This window comes from Microcaecilia unicolor, unplaced genomic scaffold (assembly GCF_901765095.1).
Source record: "Microcaecilia unicolor unplaced genomic scaffold, aMicUni1.1, whole genome shotgun sequence".
Classification (NCBI taxonomy): Eukaryota; Metazoa; Chordata; class Amphibia; order Gymnophiona; family Siphonopidae; genus Microcaecilia; species Microcaecilia unicolor.
Window position 1 is genome coordinate 55232 of NW_021963348.1, and position 25754 is coordinate 80985.

Below are 25754 nucleotides of genomic sequence, written 5' to 3' on the forward strand. Positions count from 1 at the left end.
CTTCCGCAAACTATTGAAGACCCATCTCTTTAACAAGACATACCACAAAGACCAACAAATATGAACTCCTTCACACATACCTAGAATTGTCTTTACTATTTGCTTGTTATATTAATATCATGCTTTATCATTATCATGTTACCCAAGATCCTTCTATAATACTAAATGTTTATTTCTTACATATCTCCATTATTCATGATGTATTGTAAGCCACATTGAGCCTGCAAAGAGGTGGGAAAATGTGAGATACAAATACAATAAATAAATCCTTAGTATTACCCACACTCCAATCCCTTCCCCACATCTCTTATTATTTTCCTACTCTATGACACTTTGTTCCATACTTTGTATCATCTCTGTGATACTTTGTAAGCTGCACTGAACCCCCTCTATGTAATTATGTCATCTCTGTGATACATTGTTTCCATACCTGTATTATCTCCGTTATACTTTGTACCATACTTTGTAAGCCGCACTGAACCTGCTATCGAGCTGGAAAGAGCGGGGTATAAATGCCCCAAATAAATAAAACAGGAGTACGTAAGGGGATCTGAGAGACACACTCTACCCATCTTCTAGTCTGCCAGAAGACATATGCTGTGGGAAAAGGGAAAGCAGGACTAGGGTTATCTCTTCCCCAGCATATGAAATTAGTAAAAGGCTCAGACATAATTTCCCCCTTATCCAGTCTAAAAACTTATCTTTGAGGGGAATCTCGTCCTCATTTGGCCCTCTCAGTGATTTGAAATGACCTATATATAACCCTTCATATAAAAAGTTAGACACTATAGCGAGATCATAGAAATTGAGCAAGAAGATTCAATAGGAAATTTATCAGACACTTACTAATACAAAGATCTTAAAGAATTCATTCTCACAAAAATGGAGACGCACAAATTCCATCTTCTTCTTCACCTCCAGGCAGTAAATGACATAGGGATCAAAGTGACCTGAAAACTGGATGCAGAAAAGAAGAAATCAGAGACAAGTTACAAGAGATGGCGAGAAGGGCTTTGACCCCTGCACCCCCTCCCATATGGTGCAACTACTCATAAGTACATAAGTACATAAGTACAGCCATACTGGGAAAGACCAAAGGTCCATCTAGCCCAGCATCCTGTCACCGACAGTGGCCAATCCAGGTCAACCCCCCCCCCCCAAGCAGTGTCCCATCTGTAGCTCTTTCCCATGATATTTCTTCTGCTCAAACTCTCCCTCAAGATGGACCCCTTCTACAATTCCTCCCCATTAAGCCCCTCTGTAACATTGTCCTGAGCTGCCTCATATGTGATCCTGTCCCTTCTTGCCATAGCTGTGACCCCTCCCCCCTTGTCTATGAGTGATCCTGCAATAGACAGGCTCCCTGCTTAGCAAAGTCATATTAGCAGTGCGAGAACAGGAGTCAATGCAACACCAGTAATTGGAGCATTTATTATTATTATTATTTGTAGCATTTGTATCCCACATTTTCCCACCAATTTGCAGGCTCAATGTGGCTTACATTTGCCGTAGTGGCGGATGCCACTTCCGGGTAACAGAATTACAAACGGTATTACGTTAAGGTGCATACATACATGGTAGCATAGATGGATCATAGCATACATGGTACAGATCATGGTATATATATATATACCATGTGCATACATACATGGTAGAGAAGCGTGCATTATGGTATTGCATGAAGGTTCCTGAGTAATACATTGGATTGAAACATACATTGGGTCATCGACTATGGAGGGACCATATTCGACATAAGGATAGAAGTGATAGTATTTGTTCATTAGTATCAAAGAAGTTGATCAGTCAATTGGTAAGAGTTCATTTTTGTCTAGTTCGTGTATGGTCTTATTATTTAGTGTTTAAGATGGATGTTTATGATTTAGGAGGGGGGCCACTATCTGAAGCCCCCCCCCCCGCACACACACACCTAACCTACAAGGGTTGGGTCTAAGATTTCCACTCACCGCTTGAAACCCTTCCTTGAAGCTCAGTGGATTAAACTTCTGCCCAGTCCTGCGGACATGTTCCAGTGCTGGTGACATTACTTCCTGCCAGAACCTGCGGTGCACTCGGATTATCTCTGGGATGTTACCAAAGATATGTTCAGGAAGCACCTATCAAATAATATCATTTCAAGCTAATAAATCCAGTTGGTACACAGAGAAGATGATAAAATATGTAGCTTATGGGATGTGCAGAGAATATGGATGCAATTGTATAAATGTATAGCTTCAATTAGGAGATGCAGGACGTACAGTAGGATAAAGGAAGTTAGGCACCAGGTTACATTACCGAATATAGATGTAACCACCTATCAAGGTGCCTAAAATGTAGGTGCACAAACGGTACTATTGTAAACATTTATACACAGAATGCATATATTTATTTTATTGGGATTTATTAACTGCCTTTATGAAGAGATTCACTCAAGGCAGTGTACAGTAGGTACAGTCTAACTTAAAACTTATAATTTTGTTAACAGCATAACAATAGTAAAATAACCAAGAATAAACATAAATACAATAAAGTAAATTTGAAAACAGTAAATTGAAACCGAATAATAGAACTACCATGAAACAGTACCAAAAATATACACATTTAACAGTATTGGAATTGAAATACCAAAGAGATAATACAATGTTAGCATAATACTAATGATACACCTAATAAGCAGCATTAGAACATTCAACTAACATAGATATGATGCTAAATGGTTTCTACAAGATGTCTTACCATAATTGCAAACATTTCCACACAGAATGCACACATTGCAAACATTTCCACATGGAATACGCATATTGTAAACATTTCCACACGGAATGCGCACACTGTAAACATTTCCACATGGAATGCACACATTGCAAACATTTCCACATGGAATATGCATATTGTAAACATTTCCACACGGAATGCGCACACTGCAAGCATTTCCACATGGAATATGCATATTGTAAACATTTCCACACGGAATGCGCACACTGCAAGCATTTCCACACGGAATACGCATATTGCAAACATTTACACACAAAGATATAAACAGGATGGAGTCGGTCCGGAGGGTGGCTACTAAAATGGTCAGTGGTGTTTATCATAAAGCATATAAAGACAGATTAACAAACCTCAATATGTATTCCTTGGAAGAAAGATGAGAGAGTTGAGATATTATTGAGACATTTAAATATCTCCATAATATAAATTCACAGGAGGCAGGTCTCTTTCACTTGAAAGGAAACTTTGGAACCAAGAGGGCATAAGATGAAGTTGAAGGGGGACAGACTAAAAAATAATCCAACAAAAGATTTATTTACGGAAAGGGTGGTGGATGCGTGGAACGACCTCCCGGTGGAGGTGATGGAGACAAGGACTGTATCTGAATTCAAGAAAGCATGGGACAGGCATGTGGGACCCTTATGGGGAGGAAGAAATAGTGGATGATATGGAATGCACACTGGATAGTCAAAGACAAGAGAAAACCAGAAAACTTCCACACAAAATGTAAGTAAACCACATCAAGAATGGAAGATGACCAAATGTTGCAAAAAAGTTCCTTTAATGGGTAAAGAACATGTAGATATAAGTCCCAGACAAAGAAACTCAACACAGGCTGTGTTTCGGCTGGACAGCCTTCATCAGGAGAATCTGTCAAGACTCCACAAATCAGAATTTAATCTGACCAAAAATATCAAACACTGCATTAATTAAACTGTCTGTAAGGGTGCATGTGATCAACATGAAATGTGTAATATGCAATGGAATAAACCTGCATTTACATGAACCTACTGCACGCCAGCAGTCCAAACCGGAATATCTGCATCAGTACACAAACAGTTTGCATGAAAAAGAAGCAGCCATAGAAAGAATTTGAGAAACTTAAACTGGAAGAAAAGAAAGCAGCGGCTGCCAGTGCATGCAGGAAAGCAGAATTAAAGGCAAAAGCAGTGGCTGCTATTGCAGAATTAGAAGAAGAGGTGACAGCCATTGCTGAATGGAGGAAGGCAAATTTAGACATCACCTTCAAGCTGCTCCAGCAAGACTAATAGTTCTTTGAATTTGTACAATTATCAGGATTTAATGTTTTGTATTCCTCTGAGCAGAAGTATGGATTGATAGTTCTGTGAATGTATCAGGATTTACAGTTTTGCATCTGTGAGCAGAATGGATTGATAGTTCATTGAATTATCAGGATTTACAATTTTGCATCCTTATGAGCAGAAGAGTGGATTGATAGTACTTTGAATTTCTGTGACTATCAGGATTTACAGTTTTGCAGATTATCAGACTTTAAATTTTCCATCTCTGTGGGCTGAAGTATGGATTGATAGTTCTTTGGATGTGTGTGATTATCAGATTATCAGGATTTACAGTTTTGCCAGTTCTAGAAGCTGCCACCCTAGGCAGCCTGTAGTCTACTTAATGGGTAAACTGGCCCTGTTTGAAATAGGAAGTAGTGAGGAAATTTTTAGAACTGCATCTGAAAAGAATTTGTGCTTTTATCAGGATCATAGTAAAGATCAAAGATCCACAATATTATTGTTGATTATTATCTATTTAAAAGCATTTTGCTGATTGTTGTCAGCATCAAAGGGATAAGCTCTGAAAAGGTCAGTGAAATTTAGATGCTGGGATGATGTATGGCAAGCAGAAATTCTACACCAGCATTGTATGTGAAATTGCTGTTATATGACACTAACATAAGCCCAGGTTTACATGTGTAATTGTAGGTACAGCATTTATGACACGACATAAGTGCTTCTCTTCTGTGAAACCTGGACAGCTCGATGTGGATTATAAAGTGAAGGAGAACTGGAAATAGCCCAGAGAATTATACATTAACACTAATTTAAACAATAAGATTAAGAAACGTAACTCAAAGGTTGGTGTAAATTCTCATGCTTTACTGTAGGCAATTAAGCATAGAAATAACCCACGTGCCTAACTGCCTGACCTGCCGCCCCCCAGGTCCACACCACACTCTGGAATGTTAGTGCATAATTTACAGAATACAGAGTAAAGGCACATAGCTACATAATTGCTCATTCTGCCTGTTGCTCGTTAACACCGATCTGCAGCTCATTATTAAATTAAGTTATGCGTGCAACTGACCTTAATCTATGACTTGTGTGTGCAAAAAGGGATGTGGCTTTGGTGAGGGTGGAGAAAAATCTAATACGATCAGCGACAGTCACTGAACACGTGTTCAAGTTGTGGTGGTTAAACAGAAAATAGAGCTTTAAATGTGTATGAAATACATCTAAAGTTGTGAATTTTCAGCAGTGGAACTTATATGTATATTCAGCAGCATAAAATATTTTATTTTAAAGAGATTTCCTTTCTCATATCCTCTAGACCTCCATGGCAACCACATGGTGGGGTTTGGAGAAGCAGATACTCATTTATTTCACTTAGATTTTTTTCCTAATCAGTTTAGTTTCACCTTAGATTGTACCCTTATAAAAATAACCAATTCCAAATTCTCTCAACCCTCTCTCAGTTGTGGCACAGTCCCAGCAATGGCACCATACTCCCCTCTCTCCCTTTCCTCTGCCAGTAGCCTGGTATCTGCCCCTGTCTCTGAACTACCTTAGAGGCAGCCGCACTAATTCATTTTGGCTTCCTGCGCCGATCCAGCAGACTTCCCTCTGCTGCGTTCTGCCAGTAAGGAAACAGGAAGTGATGTCAGCAAGGGCAGGATGTGGCAAAGGGAAGCCTGCCAGGCTGGTGTAGGCACTGAAAATGAATCACTGCAGCCGCCTCTGCAGTATACCAGGAAGGAGATTCAGAGATGGGCAGTTGCCGATCTGTGGGCAGTGGATCTGGAAGAGACGAAGAGATATTGAAAATGGGGATGGGGAGGGAGCTGAGGGGAAGGTTAAAAATAACCCTTATTTTATATATCTATTGTGTGTGTGTGGGGGGGGGGATGGAACTGGAAGCAGGGCCGGTCTTAGGCAGAGGCGACCAAGGCGGCCGCATAGGGCCCCGTGCCTAAGGAGGCCCCGCTCTGCCTCCGCTCCGACCTCCGCTCGCCTCGGACGACCATCCGCATCATTCATGATGATCCCGCGGCTTGGCCACTCCACTTCTGGGGAGGAGAGGTTTCATGATAGCATTGTACTTATTATTTCAATCAGTTTTTTTGTACAAGTTTAGCTTCATTTGTCTTTATTTGAAATTTCATAAATAAAAAAAATTTCTAAAAATGGAATAATCTTATCAATGGGGTGGAGCTAGGGTGAGGGCGGAGCTAGGGCGGGGCTAGGATGGGGCCCCACCAAATTGGTCTGCACAGGGCCCCGCACTTGCTAAGACCGGCCCTGACTGGAAGGGCCCATCCTTGTTAACTTTGGACCTACCCAAAATACTAGGCTGGGCTATTGCCATCTCTAATGTATAATTTGATGGTGTAGAAGAATCTTCTCAGCCCACCTTGGCAGTGCTGGACGAGACACATACCTCATTCAGAAAGCCCGAACTGTGCAGGTTTAAGAGTCCGCAGATGAAGAGCTGGAGTAAAAAAAAAAAAAAATGTTTGAAACATTATACAGAGCACAACATTCTGCAGGTGACTGAATTTTAGGCTGTGAGGGTCTCAGGAAAGCAATAGACAGCAGTAAATCACACTCACATCCGTGATTATCCGGAGTTTTTTCATGTATGACAGCTCTGTACACAGCAGTTCCCATATCGCCTCCTGCTGATGAGAGTTCTTCCTGCTTATACTCTGCAGGGAGGAGAAGTGGGAAGAAATCAGGTTACACCAACTAGGACAGAACTTTCCAGCACAAGTTCAGCAGAATGAAAAAATCAGTATGCGTGTGCACGTATGTATGTATGCATGCAAGTGTGTGAGCGTGCATGTGTCTGTGTGCACATATGTGTGTATATGTTTAACAGAGGCAGTTTTCAAAATTCTGTTTTTAAAAGGTCCAGCTACTTCTGGCTAATTTTCATAAAGAAATTACCATTGTGGTTTCTGTTTGAAAATCTGAGTGGCAAGAAGCCATAGGCAGTAGGTAACTCAACTGTTTGGGGAGGATTAGGGTGGGACTATAGTGGGAAGGGATGGGGGGGGGGGGTATGGTGGGGCAACACCTACATAAGCATATGTACCCATCTGTGAATGTACCAAAGTTCCTTACCTCATGTCCCTTGACAATGTCCCTCCAGGAACTCTCCAGCCGGATGCTGGTCTCATTCCCCTCACGAATTTCCCAGAACATTCGCAGGTCACGGGAAAGCCGTGGGAGTCCAAACATGCTATAAAAGGCAAGTTTCTTCTTCAGTTCCTCTGTTTTATCTGACTATAAAAAGTGTAAATGGACCAGATTAATATAAAGAGATCAATCTGCCTATACATCAGGGAGACACACTGACATTGTAAGTTGTATTGTTATTGGATTACCACCCCCCCCCAGTCCATTTTAATAATGGTCTATGGACTTTTCCTTTAGGAAACTGTCCAAACTTTTTAAAACCCTGCTAAGCTAACCGCCTTTACCCCATTCTTTGGCAACGAATTCCAGAGTTTAATTACACATTGAGTGAAGAAAAGGTTTCTCCGATTTGTTTTAAATTTACTACTTTGTAGCTTCATTGCATGCCCCCTAGTCCTAGTATTTTTAGAAAGAGGCCATCTTTTTTGATAATACGGTTATGGCCAGCTGTTGCGTCGCCGCCAAAATAGATCGCCGGCGCCGTTGGATTATGCCACTCTATGTTACTCTTTGGAGTTCTGCATGGATTGTTGCTACTAATTGGGATTCCAGAACTTTCAGAACTTTTAGTACAAGAACAGTGCTGGGCAGAGTTCTTGTACTAATAGTTCTGAACAGTGCTGGGCTGAGTTCTACGGTCTACGCCCTGAGAATGGCAAGAACAAATCAAACTCGGGTATAAAGTATCACATACCATGTAAAATTAGTTTATCTTGTTGGGCAGACTGGATGGACCATAAGGTTTTTATCTGCCGTCATTTACTATGTTACTAAGTATGATTCACATCTACCCGTTCCACTCCACTCATTATTTTATAGACCTCTATCATATCTCCTCTCAGCCATCTTTTCTCCAAGCTGAAAAGCCCTAGCTGCTTTAGCCTTTCCTCATAGGGAGTTGTCCCATCCCCTTTATCCTTTTTGTCGTTCCACTATATCTTTTTTGAGATGCAGTGACCAGAATTGAACATAATATTTGAAGTGCGGTCACACCATGGAGCGATACAAAGGCATTATAACATCTTCATTTTTGTTTTCCATTACTTTCCTAATAATACCTAACACTCTATTTGCTTTCTTAGCCGCTGCAGCAGCACACTGTCTGTGTAGACTGCAACTACCTGGAAGTCGTTGGTGAGGCCCCACTTTTTTTGTTGTTACATTTGTACCCCGTGCTTTCCCACTCATGGCAGGCTCAATGCGGCTTACATGGGGCAATGGAGGGTTAAGTGACTTGCCCAGAGTCACAAGGAGCTGCCTGTGCCTGAAGTGGGAATCAAACTCAGTTCCCCAGGACCAAAGTCCACCACCCTAACCACTAGGCCACTCCTACACTTGGAGTATTGTGTTCAGTTTTGGAGTCCGTATCTTGCTAAAGATGTAAAAAGACTGGAAGCGGTGCAAAGAAAAGCGACGAAAATGGTATGGGATTTGCGTTGCAAACTGTACGAGGAGAGACTTGCTGACCTGAACAATACCTTGGAGGAAAGGAGAAACACGGGTGATAAGATTCAGACGTTCAATTATTTGAAAGGTATTAATCCGCAAACGAACCTTTTCCGGAGACTGGAAGGCGGTAGAACTAGAGGACATGAATTGAGGTTGAAGGGGGGCAGACTCAGGACTAATGTCAGGAAGTATTTTTTCACAGAGAGAGTGGTGGATATGTGGAATGCCCTCCCACCTGAGGTGGTGGAGATGAAAATGGTAATGGAATTCAAACATGCGTGGGATAAACACAAAGGAATCCTGTTTAGAAGGAATAGTTCCGTGGAATCTTAGCAGAGATTGGGTGGTGACGCTGGTAATTGGAAACAAAATGGGAGGTGGGCAGACTTCTACGGTGACTGAATAGATAGGAATGGGCTGGAGTGTAAATTTTAAGGGGCTTCGATGTTAGCTTCAGAACGTACTACAAGAACAGTACTGGGCAGACTTCTACGGTCTGTGCCCTGAGAATGACAAGGACAAATCAGACTCGGGTATAAAGTATCACATACCATGTAAAATGAGTTTCTCTTGTTGGGCAGACTGGATGGACCGTAAAGGTCTTTATCTGCCATCATTTACTATGTTACTATGTTATTTGAAAACTGTCCTTTATGCACCACGAGCATAAAGAAGGAGAAATTAGGTCTTCATTACTAGCAATGGTAAACACTAGTTAATGTCAAACTTAAACAAACCAAAATATAACAATCCTTGGCTGCAACTGGCATCAATTTTAGTCGATATATCGTTTCTATCAGGCTCAAAACTCCTTTTTTACATTTGTTTTCTGTGCCATCATTTAGTGTGCATGAAAAAAAAATGTTTGATCAGTTCTTGAATGCATCGGGAAAGTCTTAGAAGGATCTCTAAGCCCCCTCATGATGGATTAAGATGGAAAGCACTACCAGTGCCTCAGAAATAAGAGTATTGAGTTCCTCTTTATGAAACAACCTCAATACTTTCAGATCAGCAGCTCCTTCCACATCAGATAAGGAAGGAGAAGCAGAGATAGCCTCATCTGCCCACTCCTGGAGGTCTAAATGAGATCTCTTTGGAGCCAGACAGACAGCAGGGCAAGAACCTGAAGCACATTGAAGCAATTCTAACTGTCACTGCTTCAGTTGTAAGAGAAATATAAACTCCGGAGAACACAAAGATCCTGAAAGGTCTGTTGGGTCTTGAGACTGTAAAATGGTGGCATCTGCTCCTCACTTCCAGTCAGCACCAACAAAATGGTGTCCCTGCTCTCTCCTGCATCAAACTGCGCATTGGCCCTGCTGTAGTGCCTGAAGACGCCAGCATATTCAGATTCTGTGCCAAATCCAAAGATGTGCTGCTGCTGCTAACCATTTCCTCCGTGTCCCACAGGATTCCTAGCTTGCACAGACTGCAATGCCCTGATGCCGGCAGGTGTGTCCTACAGCGGGAACACTGCTTAATTGCCTCTATGGGAGTCCCTATTCACCCCGACTGTTACAAGCACAACACAATGTGTCCCAAGCAGTGAGTCAGGAGGATCCCTCCCCTCCCTGCAGTAAGTAGAACTTGCAGCCATTCAAGTGGTCCCAAGTCAAACTTTAGCCACTCACCACTGCTGGTTGTTCCCCTCAAGCTCAAAGTCTCCACAAGTCTTACCCCCAGATGAGAAAGGATCAGGACTGATATTCTGCCCCATGCTCTCTAAAAAAAAAAAACCTCTTTCCTTCTCCCTTTTTTTTTTAAGTTGTTGTCAAGGAGAGCTCCACAGGAAACTGGGGGAGTGGTGAAAGGAGGGAAGAAGTAAATTTGCGAAGCACCACAGTCAGGGATCTGAAGACCTCCAGATGTGACTCTGCAGACTCAAGCCACCTGCAAAGCTCAACTGTGGACCAGCTGACCAACTGGACCAGGAGAAAGTCACTCAGAACCAGAGGCTGAAAAGTGTGTCTATCCACATGATGGAGTTAGAAAATACTAAGGAGCTGGACTAAATACCAAGAGAGATATGTCTCAGCTATGTTTTCAGTTCTCTGTCTCCATCTGCTGGTTAATGGACACAACATAAGGATAGCCGTACTGGGTCAGACCAATGGGTCCATTCAGCCCAGTATCCTGCTTCCAGCAGTGATCAATCCAGGGCATAAACCTGGCAGAAACCCAATTAGTAGCACCATTCCATGTTACCAATCCCAGGGCAAGCACTGGCTTCCTCCATGTCCATCTATGGACTTTTCCTCCAGGGATTTGTCCAAACCTTTTTTAAACCATATGGCAATCAGTTTCAGAGCTTAACTCTTCTTTGACTGAAAAAAATATTTCCTACTATTTGTTTTAAAAGTAGTTCTATGCAATTTCATGGAATGTCTCCTGGTCTTTGTACTTTTTGAGTGAGTGAAAAATTGATTCACCTCCACCTGCTCCACATCACTCAGGATTTTGTAGACCTCAATCATATCCCCCCTCAGCCATCTCTTTTCCAAGCTGAAGAGTCCTAACTTCTTTAGCCTTTCCTCATATGGGAGCAGTTCTATCCCCTTTATAGAAACATAGAACATGACGTCAGATAAGGGCCAAATGGCCCATCCAGTCTGCCCATCCTCAGTAACCACTAACTCTTTCTTTCCTAAGGGATCCCACATGCCTGTCCCATGGTTTCTTAAATTCTGACACAGTCCTCGCCTCCACCGGGAAGCCATTCTACGCATCTACCACCCTTTTGGTGAAAGAGTATTTTCTTAGATTCCTCCTAAGTCTATTTCCTCTTTTCATCATGTGGAGTTTTCCTTCACCTCCTGTATATTGACACCACTTGAGGTATTTAAATGTCTCTATCATATCCCCTCTCCTCCAGCGTATACATGATGAGGTTCCTAAGCTTGTTCCTATATGTTTTATGACAGAGACAGCTTACTAATTTTGTAGCCCGCTCTCTGGACTGACTCCCTCCTGTTTATATTTTTCCATGGTGTGGTCTCCAGAATTGCATGCATATCTTGTATAACTATCTGGTGAGATTTATATCTAAACTAGTAAAAAAGGCCCATTTCTGACACAAATGAAACAGGCACTAGCAAGGTTTTCCTCGGAGTGTGTATGTTTGAGAGAGTGTGTGTAAGAAAGAGAGTGAATGTGCGAATGTGTGTGTGTGAGAGAGAGTGAGTCTGGATGCGAGTGTGTCTGTGCAAGAGAGAGTGTGTGTGTGAGAAAGAGAGTGTGTGCAAGTGCGTATGTGAGACACAGTGTGAGAGAGAGAGAGAGAGTGTGTGTTTCACACAGATACAGTGTGTGTGAGAGAGAGTGTGTGTGAGACACAGACTCTCTGTGAGCCTGAGTGTATGAGACCAAGAGAGTGTGTGAATGACTGTGTGACACATAGAGAGTGAATGTGATACAGTGTGAAACATAGTGTGTGAGAGACAGTGTGTGAGAGTGAGAAAGACATTGACTGAGAGAGAGAGTGTGTGTGTGTGTGTGTGTGTGTGTGTGTGTGACAGAGATACCTCCCCCCCTCTCTGGTGTCAGCCCCCCCTCTCTCTGGTGTCTGAACGTTACTGTGCAGGACGCTGAGCTCTGGCTGTGCTTCAAGGAACTGACCAATCCTATTTAATAGAATGCACCTCCAACATTCTGAAGCCGAGAAACCTCGTGTGGTTGGTCACTTCTGCTTGTGACGAACCCGGAAGTACGTGATGTCAATTCAGAAGATGGATACAGAGAGCAGGAATGCCTCAGCCATGCAGTCAGCCTCAGAATGTTGGAGGTGCCTTTTATTATATAAGAAGATTGGGCCTCACCAGAGATTTATACAAGGGCACTATCACCTCTTATTTTTTTTCCTGCTGCTCAAGCATCTTTCTAGCTTTGACCATCACCTTTTCTACCTGTTCGGCCACCTTAAGGTAATCAGACACAATCATCCCCAAGTCCCGCTCTTTTGTACACAGAAGCTCTTCACCCCTTATACTGTACCGTTCCATTGGATTCTTGTACCCCAAGTGCATGACCCTGCATTTCTTAGCATTAAATCTTAGTTTCCAATTATTGGACCATTCTTAAAGCTTTGCCAGATCCTTCTTCACACCATCCACATCCTCCAGGGTGTCCACCCTATTACAGAGTTTGGTACCATCCGCAAAGAGAGAAACCTTACCAGACAATCTTTCCACACAAAGATGTTAAAAAAAGAGCCGACCCAAAGACTGATCCCTGCGGTACACCACTGATAACATCCTTTTCCTTGGAGCAAGTTCCATTTACCACGACCCTTTGTCTTCTTCCATTTAACCAGTTGTTAACCCAGTCAGTCACTTTAGGTCCCATACCGAGGGCGCTCAGTTTATCAGTTGCCTGTGTGGGACCATGTCAAAGGCTTTGCTAAAAATCCAAGTACACCATATCTAGCACCCTCCCATATAATTTTGGTCACTCTTCTTTGAACCTTTTCTAATTCTGCTATATCTTTTTTGAGATTGTGAGGTGAGGTCACACCATGGAGTAATACAGAGGCATTATAATATTTTTGGTCTTTTTTAAGCAACCCTATTCTAATAATTCCTAGCATCCTGGTTCTGGAATAGTGGGAAGCTACAAAATGGAAGTGTTTTACACATTACAGAACTTTAACGCAATAACACTTGATTTCTTACTCTGGAAAGAATCTTTAATACTTGACTGCTTCATTTACTTTGTCATGTATGAAATTTACTAAAATACCACTCTGTATTTCTTGATCCTGAATTGGTGATCACCATTGCGGTATACTGTAAGCCACATTGAGCCTGCAAATGGGTGGGAAAATGTGGGGTACAAATGCAACAAATAATAATAATTCAAGTAACATTTGTTCAAAAGGTGGCAGTCAGAAGCATGTTAGACACACAAATTCTGTTTTACCCATGGAAAAAAATTGTTTATACAATTACCCCAGCGCTTAGCTCCTTTCAGAACTCTGTAATTGTGAACCCTGACTTCATCCATCTAGACTTCATTCACACATAATACCCATAACTTACCACCCACCTGAGCACCCTGGTCAATCAAGAAGTGGAGGTGTCAGCCTGGGAATCAAACTAAGGCCCTTTCTGTGCAATACTCACCATATCCATATAAATACTCCCCCTCCTTCCCAAGACTTATGCACTAATAACCCTAACGCTTTGGTTGGACTGAAAGCTGAGGCACCAGCGCCACCTACAGTTAGAGTGTGACAAGTGAAAGGTTTCCACCTTGTTGCTGGAGATACAATTCTCTTGTTCCAGGCTGCCTTTTTTCTTCTCTACTTCTGTATCACTTAATACTAGGGAAGAGAGAGAAAAGGTGCGGGTTGAGCTCTTGGAGAAGGTCATATAATTTGGTAAACGTTTCCGTCGTTTTGCTGGGACCTAAAGTTTAAGAAAAGAACAATAAAGATTTGATGCAGCAAAAGTAAGAGCAGTATTTAACTGGCTTTGGTTTTACCTATGCATTCATGTGTTTATGTTTATGTTGACTTGTGCATACTTTGTGTCACCTTTTTTAATGTTACATTTTATATTGTTTTTTCTATAAGATTTCATATTTAGTACATGATTTTCTTATTTAGCTATGTTTGTAAATGTATTCTTTTTTAATAGACCCCTTACGCAGACAATTTGTCGAAATAGGACCTGCGTCAGTTCTCTTAATAAAGTTGTTTACCACATCCCATCTTGAGGCTCACTGTGCTTCTCTTTGTGGTATTCCTTTTCCCCATTTTCTTGCTAGGACCTACTCCTTGTTGCTAACAGATGTTGAAATCATCACTGTCCTGTATATCTTTCCCCAGCAAGGACCCTGACATAGATAAGGGGACAATGAGTCCTGTATACTGGTGAGGGAATTTTGTATTTCTGCCTAAAATGTTCCATAAAGGAGAAATCCCACTAAATATGGAAAAGGAGACAAACATTCTGCAATTAAATGAGTAAAGTTGAGAAACACATATTAATCCTAACAAAGACTGGAATTAATTGTAAGATCTTCAGCTGAGTATTCACCAGACTACATAAAGAAATGAAAAGTACATCAAAATGGGTGGTCAAAACCCTTTGTTATTCAGATGTCCAAAAGACTTCTATCCAGATGTTCATATAACTTCTTACCTTTTGATGAACACCTTTGTTTACTGAACTTCCATTAGTTTGGCAGTTCCAGGGATCTAGCAGAGGGCTGTTGGAGGTACTGTGATAGGCCAGACGCCTGTCGCTTTCATAAGTTTCAATGCGTGACGCCACCAGCCCTTGGAAGTAGGTGCCTTCTTCCGGGCTTCCTAGTCTCAGGGATGCTCCCCCTATGGCATTAGGGGCTTCATGTGGAATAGTCCAGGATTTAGATGAGTTAAACATTCTCAATGTTTCTAATCCGATCATTAGATCTGCAACCCTTTGGCACTAGTCACAGGTAGGCAGTCATGCTGACCAATCCTTGCAAAATCTAGAGGAAGAAATTAAGAAAATATCCTTCCATATGAAATCTCTCTCTCTCTGCTGCTCCTCTGCATAAAGCCCTCCTTTAAAATTAAATGCATGTCTGATTGTTAAACGAACATCTGATGGATATCTGGGGTCTCTGAAGAAGATTCCCATCTTCTTCCTCCATTTATTAGTAGAACACATGGGGCCTGAGCATGAAGTGAAAGAGACGGTGAACAAGGAAGAGAAAGGATAGAGTTCAACAGGGAGAAGAAAATAATGTAAAACATAAGAAGGAATGGAAAGAAGAGATTTAAAAAAAAGATGATGAACAGCAAGAGGAGAGAGAATGAGCTGAAATAGAAGGAAGAGGACAAAGAGCAAATTGATGATAGTGGGTTGTGATAGAACAAGACCTGCTCTTTGGAGACATATCCCTCAAATCATGCCCACACACACTGTTTTACAGACCCCCCGGGCAAATGGCAAGTCTCACAAACGCACTTTCTAGATTTCATATCGAACACCTGTGTTTCCACCCAGAACCTTCTCATAGTAGGAGACATCAATCTTCACCTTGAAGATACTAACTCAAGCAATGTACAAGAATGCAAAGACTTCCTCCAACTATGGGAGCTCCACTGGCCAAACACACAACCCACCCATAACAAAGGACATACACTAGACATCGTCACCCACAAATTCTCATCAGAACCAAATATCACACTAATGGACACAAAATGGACAGCCAGGCCATGGTCCGACCACCACAGTGCAAACCTTTCCCTTCACTGGAGAACAAAAAAGACACAACAAAAACAACAAACTTATACTATGAGAGGCAAAATTGACCACTAATATTCTGGCAACAATTCTATACCGACAAATGGACAACACCCACAGACTCACCCTAATTTCTTCAAGAATGGGATAACAGATGCAGAACAATACTAGGCAATATAGCACCACTTCAAACCAGAACCTCACATAGAAAAAACTCAATACCATGGTTTAACGAAGAACTGAAAGAACTAAAAACACAGGTCAGAAGACTAGAAAGAGCACGGAACAAGAAAAAAGACAAACACACATAAAAACTGGAAACAATTACAAAGAAAATACAAATACAATATCAGTCAAACTAAAAGGACGTATTACAAAACCAAAATAGGACCAAACTACAAGGATACACAGGTTTCACTTATGAATAAGAAATTGAGATTGTCTGCAGTGATCCAGTCTGTTGTTGTTGTTTTGTTAACTACTGATCTGGCATTTATGTAGCCCAGTTGGATTGATTGGTAGGGGTTGGTTAGGGATGACGATGTGTTAATTTTTATTAGTTGTCTATCCTCTTGGTGTCTGGATTTGTTGTGTCCTTTCTTCCCTTTCTGTTGATTGTGCCTGTGTGTAGTAGGTTTTCCTTTTAATTGGTTGTTATTTTTTTGGACAGGTGTATTGTATTTGAGTTGTCTGCAGGGTTTGTGTACTGCGGGTAGATTGTTGTCTGAGAGAGGGGTTGTCAATGCGTGGTAGATTAGGGAGAGAAAATAGATTATTAGGAGCAGTTTGTTAATATTCATATTGGCGTTGGTTTGTGTAATGCAGTAGGAGCTGATTTAAAATAGTGGTCAACAGTGCAGAACGGTTGTGACTGATGAAATTTTACGGTCAGTAGTGCAATTTAGTGTAGTGTAATAGATGCAAGCATAATGTTGGTGTGAGTATTTCCTGAGTTAGGAAAGAAGGAGCTATCTCATCTGCATGGGGGTTCCTGTAGATGAGAGCCATCTGTGATGTAGTCATACCAGTTTACCACCATTGCCTCAAAGAATAAGACAACCCAGGAATAGATGGGTCACAGTAGGCTCAGGCAGATTATGACATGTGACACAGAAGCATCCGCCCTCACAATTGCTGCCCCTATATAATTCTTTCGCTGCATTAGAGTGTTGTGATGCTCAAGAAAAGAGACCTGAGGCGGAACCAGAAACACTGACGGTAGCCGAAAAGAAAAGACGTCCTAAAGCACTAATAAAGATGCTCAAACCAGAAAATTATTGCTGCTAGGGGATTCCATTATCAGAGGCATTAACTTTGGAACATAGTTCAAAGGACCCAACAAAGTCAAATGCCTTCCAGGACCCTCAGCTTACAGGAGTGCCAGGCAAATAATGACTATAATCAGAGAAAAGACTAAGAGGCATATTTTCAAAGCACTTAGCCTTCCAAAGTTCCCTAGAAACCTAAGTGCTTTGAAAATATGCCTCTAAGAGTTCTAACATTGATGTTATCCACCGGAGAACAAATGCCCCACTTGTAGCACAGAGAGCTTTTCAGGAGTTGGGGGAGGGGTAGCTTTTTCTGAAATTCTACCAACTTATGGAAAGGGAGAGAGTGTGACAATTGGGCAGACTGGATGGACCATTCAGGTCTTTATCTGCCGTCAATTACTATGTTAGGTGTCATTGTTGATGATACGTTGAAATCTTCTGCTCAGTGTGCTGCTGTGGCTAAGGAAGGGAAGGGAAAGGGAAATGGAACTTGATATACCGCCTTTCTGAGGTTTTTGCAACTAAAGCGGTTTACAATATTCAGGTACTTATTTTGTACCAGGGGCAATGGAGGGTTAAGTGAGAGTCACAAGGAGCTGCAGTGGGAATTGAACTCAGTTCTCCGGGATCAAAGTCCACTGCACTAACCACTAGGCTACGCCTCCACTCCACAAGCAAATAGAATGTTAGGTATTTTTAGGAAAGGAATGGAAAACAAAAATGAAGATGTTATAATGCTTTTGTATCGCTCCATGGTGCGACCACACCTCAAATATTGTGTTCAATTCTGGTCGCCGTATCTCAAAAAAGATATAGTGGAATTAGAAAAGGTACAGAGAAGGGCGACGAAAATGATAAAGGGGATGGGACGACTTCCCTATGAAGAAAGGCTAAAGTGGCTAGGGCTCCGGCTTGAAGAAAAGGCGGCTGAGGGGAGATATGATAGAAGTCTATAAAATAAGGAGTGGAGTTGAACGGGTAGATGTGAAGCGTCTGTTTACGCTTTCCAAAAATACTAGGACTAGGGGGCATGCGATGAAGCTACAATGTAGTAAATTTAAAACAAATCGGAGAAACGTTTTCTTCACTCAACGTGTAATTAAACTCTGGAATTCATTGCCAGAAAATGTGGTAAAGATGGTTAGCTTAGCGAAGTTTAAAAAAGGTTTGGACAGCTTCCTAAAGGAAAATTCCATAGACCATTATTAAAATGGACTGGGGGAAATTCCATTGCTTATTTCTGGGATAAGCAGCATAAAATGTACTGTTTTGGGATCTTGCCAGGTATTTGTGACCTGGATTGGCCACTGTTGGAAACAGGATGCTGAGCTTGATGGACCTTTGGTCTGTCCCAGTCCCTTGGTCAATAACTGTATAGATGCTATTGGTCTGTAGTTTGTAATTTCAGTATTAGGTATGGTGGTATTTGGGGGAATACAGTTGTAAATGTATTTATTTTGTTATTGGGAGTGTATGCATCTTTCGGTACAGTTTTACAGTTATTTTGTATCTAGGTTAATAGGCACCTTTTGGTACAGTTGCAAAGTTACTTAAGAACATAAGAACAGCCACACTTGGTCAGACCAGTAGTGCATCTAGCCCAGTATCCTGCTTCCAGCAGTGGCCAATCGAGGTCAGAAGTACCTGGCAGAAACCCAAATAGTAGCAACATGCCATGCTATCAATCCAAGCGCAAGTATTGACTTCCCCAATATCTATCTCAATAGCAGACTATGGACTTTTCCTCCAGGAACTTGTCCAAACCTTTTTTAAACCCAGATATGATAACCGCTGTTACCACATCCTCCAGCGACGAGTTCCAGAGTTTATTCTTTGAGTGAAAACATATTTCTTCCTATTTGTTTTAAAAGTATTTCCATGTAATTTAATTACATAGAAGATAACGGCAGAAAAAGACCTGCACGGTCCGTCCAGTCTGCCCAACAAGTTGAGTGTCTCCTGGTCTTTGTAAATTTTGAAAAAGTGAAAAATTGATGCATTTTTACCCATTCTACACCGCTCAGGATTTTCTAGACCTCTATCATATTTCTCTCCCCCCCCCCCCCCCAGTCATCTGTTTTCTAAGCTAAAGAACTGTAACCTCTTTAGCTTTTCCTCATATCATTTTGGTTGGTCTTCTCTGTACCTTTTCTAATTCTGCTATATCTTTTTTGAGATACGGTGACCAGAATTGAAAGCAATACTGAAGGTGAAGTCGCACCATGGAGCGATAGAAAGGCATTATAATATTCTTGGTCTTATTTACTTTTCTAATAATTTGTAGCATCCTGTTTGCTTTTTGTGGCCACACACTGGGCAGAAGATTTCAGCTTATTGTCTACAATCTTTTTCTTGGATGCTGACTACTAAGGTGAAACCCAGCATCAGGTAACTATGATTTAGATTCTTCTTCCCAATGCGTATTTGTCCACATTAAATTTCATCTGCCATTTGGATGCTCAGTCTTTCAGTTTCCTAAGGTCTTCCTGGGGAACTGAGGAACTGAGTTCGATTCCCGGCACAGGCAGCTCCTTGTGACTCTGGGCAAGTCACTTAACCCTCCATTGCCTGCCGCATTGAGCCTGCCATGAGTGGGAAAGCGCGGGGTACAAATGTAAAAAAAATATATATATTTCACAGTCTACATGTGTTTTGACAATTTTGAATAGTTTTGTGTCATCTGCAAATTTAATCACCTCATTTGTGTTTCCGATTTCCAGGTCATTTTGTTACTGTACTACTACTACTACTTATCATTTCTATAGCGCTACTAGACGTACGCAGCGCTGATCAAATAGAGACAGTCCCTGCTTGACAGAGCTTACAATCTAATTAGGACAGACAAACAGGACAAACAAGAGATATGGGAATATTAAGGTGAGGATGATAAAATAAGGGTTCTGAACAAGTGAATAAGGGTTAGGAGTTAAAAGCAGCATCAAAAAGGTGGGCTTTTAGCTTAGATTTGAAGACGGCCAGAGATGGAGCTTGACGTACCAGCAGGAAGTCTATTCCAGGCATATGGAAGATAAAAGGAACGGAGTCTGGAGTTAGCAGTGGAGAAGAAGGGTGCAGATAAGAGAGATTTAACCAATGAACTGAGTTCCCGGGGAGGAATGTAGGGAGAGATGAGAGTGGAGAGGTACTGAGGAGCTGCAGAGTGAATGCACTTATAGGTCAATAAGAGGAGTTTGAACTGTATGCGGAAACGGATAGGAAGCCAGTGAAGTGACTTGAGGAGAGGGCTAATACAAGCATAACGACCCTGGCGGAATATTAGTCGTGCAGCAGAATTTTGAACAGATTGAAGAGGAGAGAGATGGCTAAGTGGGAGACCTGTGAGAAGCAAGTTGCAATAGTCTAAGCGAGAAGTGATAAGAGCGTGGATGAGGGTTCTGGTAGTGTACTCAGAAAGGAAAGGGCAAATTTTGCTGATATTATAGAGAAAGAAACGACAGGTTTTAGCAGTCTGTTGAATATGTGCAGAGAAGGAGAGAGAGGAGTCGAAGATGACCCCAAGGTTACGAGTTGATGAGACAGGAAGGATGAGAGTGTTATCTACAGAAATAGAGAATGGGGGAGGAGGAGAGGTTGGTTTAGGGGGAAAGATGAGAAGCTCAGTCTTGGTCATGTTTAGTTTCAGGTGGCGCTGAGACATCCAGGCAGCAATGTCAGACAGGCAGGCTGATACTTTGGCCTGGATTTCGGCTGAGATTTCTAGTGTGGAGAAGTAGATCTGGGAGTCATCAGCGTAAAGATGATACTGAAAACCATGGGAAGAGATCAGAGTACCAAGGGAAGAAGTATAGATGGAGAAGAGAAGAGCTCCCAGGACAGATCCCTGAGGTACACCAACTGACAGTGGGATAGAAGTAGAAGAGGATCCACTAGAGTATACACTAAAGGTACGCTGGGAGAGATAAGAAGAAAACCAGGAAAGAACAGAGCCCTGAAATCCAAGTGAGGACAGCGTATCAAGGAGTAGGCTGTGATTATACTGTGATTATGCATATTTTGGTATTGTTCTACAGTTATCTTGTTATGGGGTTTATATGCATCTTTCAATACAACTGTAAAGTTTTTTTTTTTCCTATTGGGATTGTATCTTTTGGTCAATTTTCTTTACATTAATCACCTTTATTTTCTAACTCCTCTTACTCTCTTACCTATCTATATGTTCCATCTTTGCTTATAACCTACACTGTCAATTAAAATGTTCCATTACATATTGTGTTGACATTGTAAGTAGTATAATATGCCATAATTTGTATTGTTGAATATTTTTAGTGCCGTAATTGTCTATTGCTCATGTTTGATTTATTCTTATTGTACACCACCTTGCATGAATTCCTTTAAGAAAGCGGTAAATAAATCCTAATAATAAAATAAATAATAGAGGGAATATTAGCAGCACAGCTGGTTGAGTTTCTGGATCAAAATGATATTCCATTAAAAAACCACAGACCGAGTGTGGAATTACAAAATCAATAAAGAAAAACAGAGTAATCCACGCAATATAAACATAAGGAACACAACTTATTCATAAAAAGGAAGTACAAGCCTCAAAGCTCAAAATCAAAATGATTTAAAGAGCTTTTCTGATCAAACCAATCTTACCTTCATCATCGACAAAAACCTTCCAAAAATAAATGCAAAATCTTTTAGCAATTTAATCATTATGAACTTCTAATATTCATATATAAGTGACAAAGCACTTATCTTTGATAGAATAACAAAATGTATGTACAGGATAAACATCCGGGTGAATGATATTCTGCATTGTACTCAGTCATGTTTCAGGAGAGGATATAATACTGAAACTGTATCTAAGATTAGACAGAGCTCAGTCTGGGTGGACAAGTTTAGCTGCTCCATTTTGATATGTCAAGCGCCTTTGATTTGGTGGATCATGACATCTTATGAGTGGGCTCAGCATAGCTGGAGCAGTGTTGGATCGGTTTAGAGGCTTTCTCACAAAAGGAAATATCAGGTTACAAATGAGGGGAGAGCTCACTAATATGTGATGTCCCGCAGGGCTCCCCATTGTCTGCAATCTTATTTAATATGTTGATGGCCCCTTTGGGACTTAGGTTGGAGGCCTTGGGGTTGCAACCTTTCATCTATGTGGATGAGATAACTGCTCATATTTCCTTTGATGGTGATATTTTACTTATATCAACTAAGACAAAACAGGTCTTGTATTGACTCCAGTCCTGGGCTAGGTCTGTTAAACTGAAAATGAATCTGAGGAAAGGGGGAGTAGGAGGAGTAGGCTCTTGAACAACACTAGTAGACGACGTAGGTTAGGAACAATCTCTTTATTTAAATATACACTCAATTCACAAGCAAGCCAAACCACCACGAGGGTGGAGGTACACAAATTCCTACGAAAAAGAACACTGAGAAGACCAAGTTTTTGCTTATCTCTCACTCTTGTAATTTGAAATTATTTGACAATGCTGTAATTGATGGGATTACCTATAAATTTTAATCACAGTTGAAAATCCTGGGGGTATTAATCATGAGTTATATTGTTTTCATCTTATGTAGCTAGTTTGTTGGGTTTGCTGTGCTTTCCTGTAATGATTGGAGTTCTAATGTTTGTCCAATTTGTACTTATTGTACTGCTTTTTTTTTTTTTATAAATTGTAAACCGTTCTGTCTTGCAGTAGCAATAAGATACGGTATATAAATTGATGTAAATAAAAAAATAAATAAATAAATATTTCAAACCTCATGTCCATATGTTATCCATTAAAGTGTTTTGACAACTATGGAAACTGAGATGTATAAGAACATATTTTAAAGTTGATGTTTTTCGCTTGATAGTACAAAAACTTACATTGGGTCATTTGGACTACTGTAACTTGTAGATTTGAGAGTGCTAAACCTCTACTTATAAAGCTTCACTGGCTGATATCTATGGTTATGTTCTTAGGTAAGAGCTATGAATCTAACTTGCGGCATTATCTGAATCTACAATTTCTGTTGCCTCTAGGGGTTAAATATAAAACTGAGTTAGAAGCAATATAATGTCTCAGACCTCTACCCTGAGAAAGTAGTTGAAACCTCCATTTTTGGAAAGCTAAGTAGCTGTATGATATTTTCATATTAAATTACATCTTGTTAAAAAGTGGCTAAAAATGGATCAATGACGAATGAGTTTTGTGGAATGCAGTATATTTGCCCGGATATCTGAAGATCCGTTTAAAAGAGCAAAAGTTGTTTTGATAGTAGTGACTAGTAACGTAGTTTGTTTGCTGAGATTTTTGTTGTTATGGACTATTAATCCCTGCACATTGAGTTTTTATTTTATTTATTGGGCCCTTCATCTGACAGCATATAATTAATTTGTGTAGAGGTTCAAGAATATCTCAAGAGATGGGCAAAGAGGGTAACCAGCCCGGGCCCCATGTTGCCCTTCCCAGTCAGTTTGGGCACAATTTTTCCAACTGCCCTGTAGGGGGCAGAGTCTTACCCCATATCTCTTATGCTTTACAACCTGGGAAAGCCATATTAAAGTTGAACCCCCACCCCCTCCTGGTGATTAGATCAAATACAGTTTAATAACACATAAATAAAGACTTTTCTACTGATGTATTAAATATGACACTATAAAAATACAAATGAGTGAAATTAGTGGCTATTTTTATACGTGAGGGATTATGAAATGCAAGAAGTTTATATACTCACCAATGAAGGCTGTCAGCTACTCTCCTCATCTCCTCTCTGTGACCCCAGACTTCTACTGTTGCTAAAACCTATTTTTCTCCTTGGTTTCCGCTTCGAAAACTCCAGATATAACCAACAAATCTTTCTGTTTGGCAGTAACTTGTCAGGGAGTGTTCACTGGAAGTTAGTCACTCCGACCTTGTTTGGTTAGTGGCAGAGATTGATCTGAGGTTCTCTAGCTGTCATCAATCACTTTACCTCTGACACACAGTCCAAGCTAAACAGTAGAGCAGCACAGAAAACTGGAAGAGAGCTTTTAATGCAAGTTACATACCTGTAACTAGAAAAGATTTCTTCTGGAGCTTGTGTGACAAACACACCTGCTACAGGAAGGTTTCAGTGCTACCTGATGCCTATTGGATAAGGAAAACAGCATTAACAGGAAGACAGACACTAACTGCTCGCTCCTTGAGTCTGTGAAAATGGAGCACACCTGTAGAATGGATAAATTGTGCTTTACAAGCAGAAAGAGCAGCAGAACACGTCTAACAAGGATAGAGCATTAATCTGTGACAAAAATATCCTAGAACTTGTCAAAGCTTGTGCCCAATCCCCTGCAGGCTGATTTTTACAATCCTTTCCTCTTGTTACCAGATTTCTAATTAGCCCACTTGATGCAGACACACACATTGGTTTGTGTTCCTGCCTTTATTATGAACTCTCCCACCACCACCACCACTTTGGCAGGCATGTAACCCTTCCCCTTCTGTGTGTAGCAGATCATCACTCTGTGTATGTAGAAGGCAATTCAGACAGTCTAAGTGAAACACACAATGGGGACAGGACTTTCTGATGGGCACCGACAGTGATCACAGAATGTCTGGAGCAAGAAAGAGAATCAGCAGCATGTGATGACATTTTTCTGTCGTTGCTGAAGGTTCCCAGAATGACAGTGCAGACTGATTTACGCAATGTTTGTAACTTCACTAAGACGATCCTAAACACCTTACCGATGTTTGAAGACCCTTAGCCCTCTATCTCAAAGTACAAGTGAGGCATGTTTACAATTAGTCACTGATGTGGAAAATAAGTAATTGCAAGCTAATTAAGGGGTCCTTTTACTAAGGTGCGCTGAAAAACAGCCTGCGATAGTGTAGGTGTGGGTTTTGGGTGTGCGCAGGTCCATTTTTCAGTGTGCCTGTAAAAAAAAGACCTTTTTAAAAATTTGTGCCGAAAATGGATGTGCGGCAAAATCAAAATTGGCATGCGTCCATTTTGGGTCTGAGACATTACCGTCAGCCATTGACCTAGCAGTAAAGTCTCAAGCGGTAACCATGCGGTAATGACCTACGCGCTTCAAAAGCCACTTGGTGCGTGTCTGATATGTGCATCCGAAAATAACAATTATTTTTCGGACGCACGCCAAAATTGAAATTACTGCAAGAGCCATGCGGTAGCCGGGCGGTAACTCCATTTTGGTGCGTAGCTACTTACGTGGCTTAATAAAAGAGCCCCCAACACTTTTATCAGGTGCTCTGATTGGTTTAATAGTCTCTGAAAGAGGAACAATATCAAATGTTTGTATCCTCACTTCTGTATTAAGAACATGAGAAACTTAACAAAATACTGTCTAAAACCAATACTGACATCATTTGCACACCCTTCTCTATTTTGAAACCTTTGAGCAGGGCAGATAGTGGCCGCCTTCAGATGGGATATTAACATATTGTAGCGGGATTTGCTTATCTAACTCCTAGCGGAGATAATTTTCATTCACTTTTCTGACCTCTTATTTTCTATCTAACTCCAGTTACTCTATCCTATCAGTCTATATGTTCCACCTCCTCTTACATCCTATGCTGTCTATTAACATGTTGTATTATATAATGTGTTATGTTATAATATGTACTGTTAGA

At 41.0% G+C, this 25754-nt stretch overlaps 1 protein-coding gene across 4 annotated transcripts in view; it reads right to left on the reverse strand.

Moving 5' to 3' along the window:
* LOC115459232 (pleckstrin homology domain-containing family G member 6-like) overlaps nucleotides 1-24368 on the reverse strand; it is a 40802-nt gene extending 16434 nt beyond the window's left edge. Inside the window, exons 1-8 of one of the 4 annotated variants that reach the window (XM_030189088.1) lie at nucleotides 24173-24367; nucleotides 14804-15134; nucleotides 13910-14065; nucleotides 7140-7301; nucleotides 6626-6721; nucleotides 6454-6504; nucleotides 1965-2114; nucleotides 847-957 (exon numbers count right to left, since the gene is read on the reverse strand). In XM_030189088.1, coding sequence (XP_030044948.1) covers nucleotides 847-957; nucleotides 1965-2114; nucleotides 6454-6504; nucleotides 6626-6721; nucleotides 7140-7301; nucleotides 13910-14065; nucleotides 14804-15070 — 993 coding nt within the window. In that variant the 5' untranslated portion in view covers nucleotides 15071-15134; nucleotides 24173-24367. Of the gene's footprint in view, nucleotides 1-846; nucleotides 958-1964; nucleotides 2115-6453; nucleotides 6505-6625; nucleotides 6722-7139; nucleotides 7302-13909; nucleotides 14066-14803; nucleotides 15135-23859 lie in introns of those variants that run through there. The other 3 variants (XM_030189087.1, XM_030189089.1, XM_030189090.1) reach the window with 3 other exon arrangements.
* Nucleotides 24369-25754: the final 1386 nt, after the last annotated feature.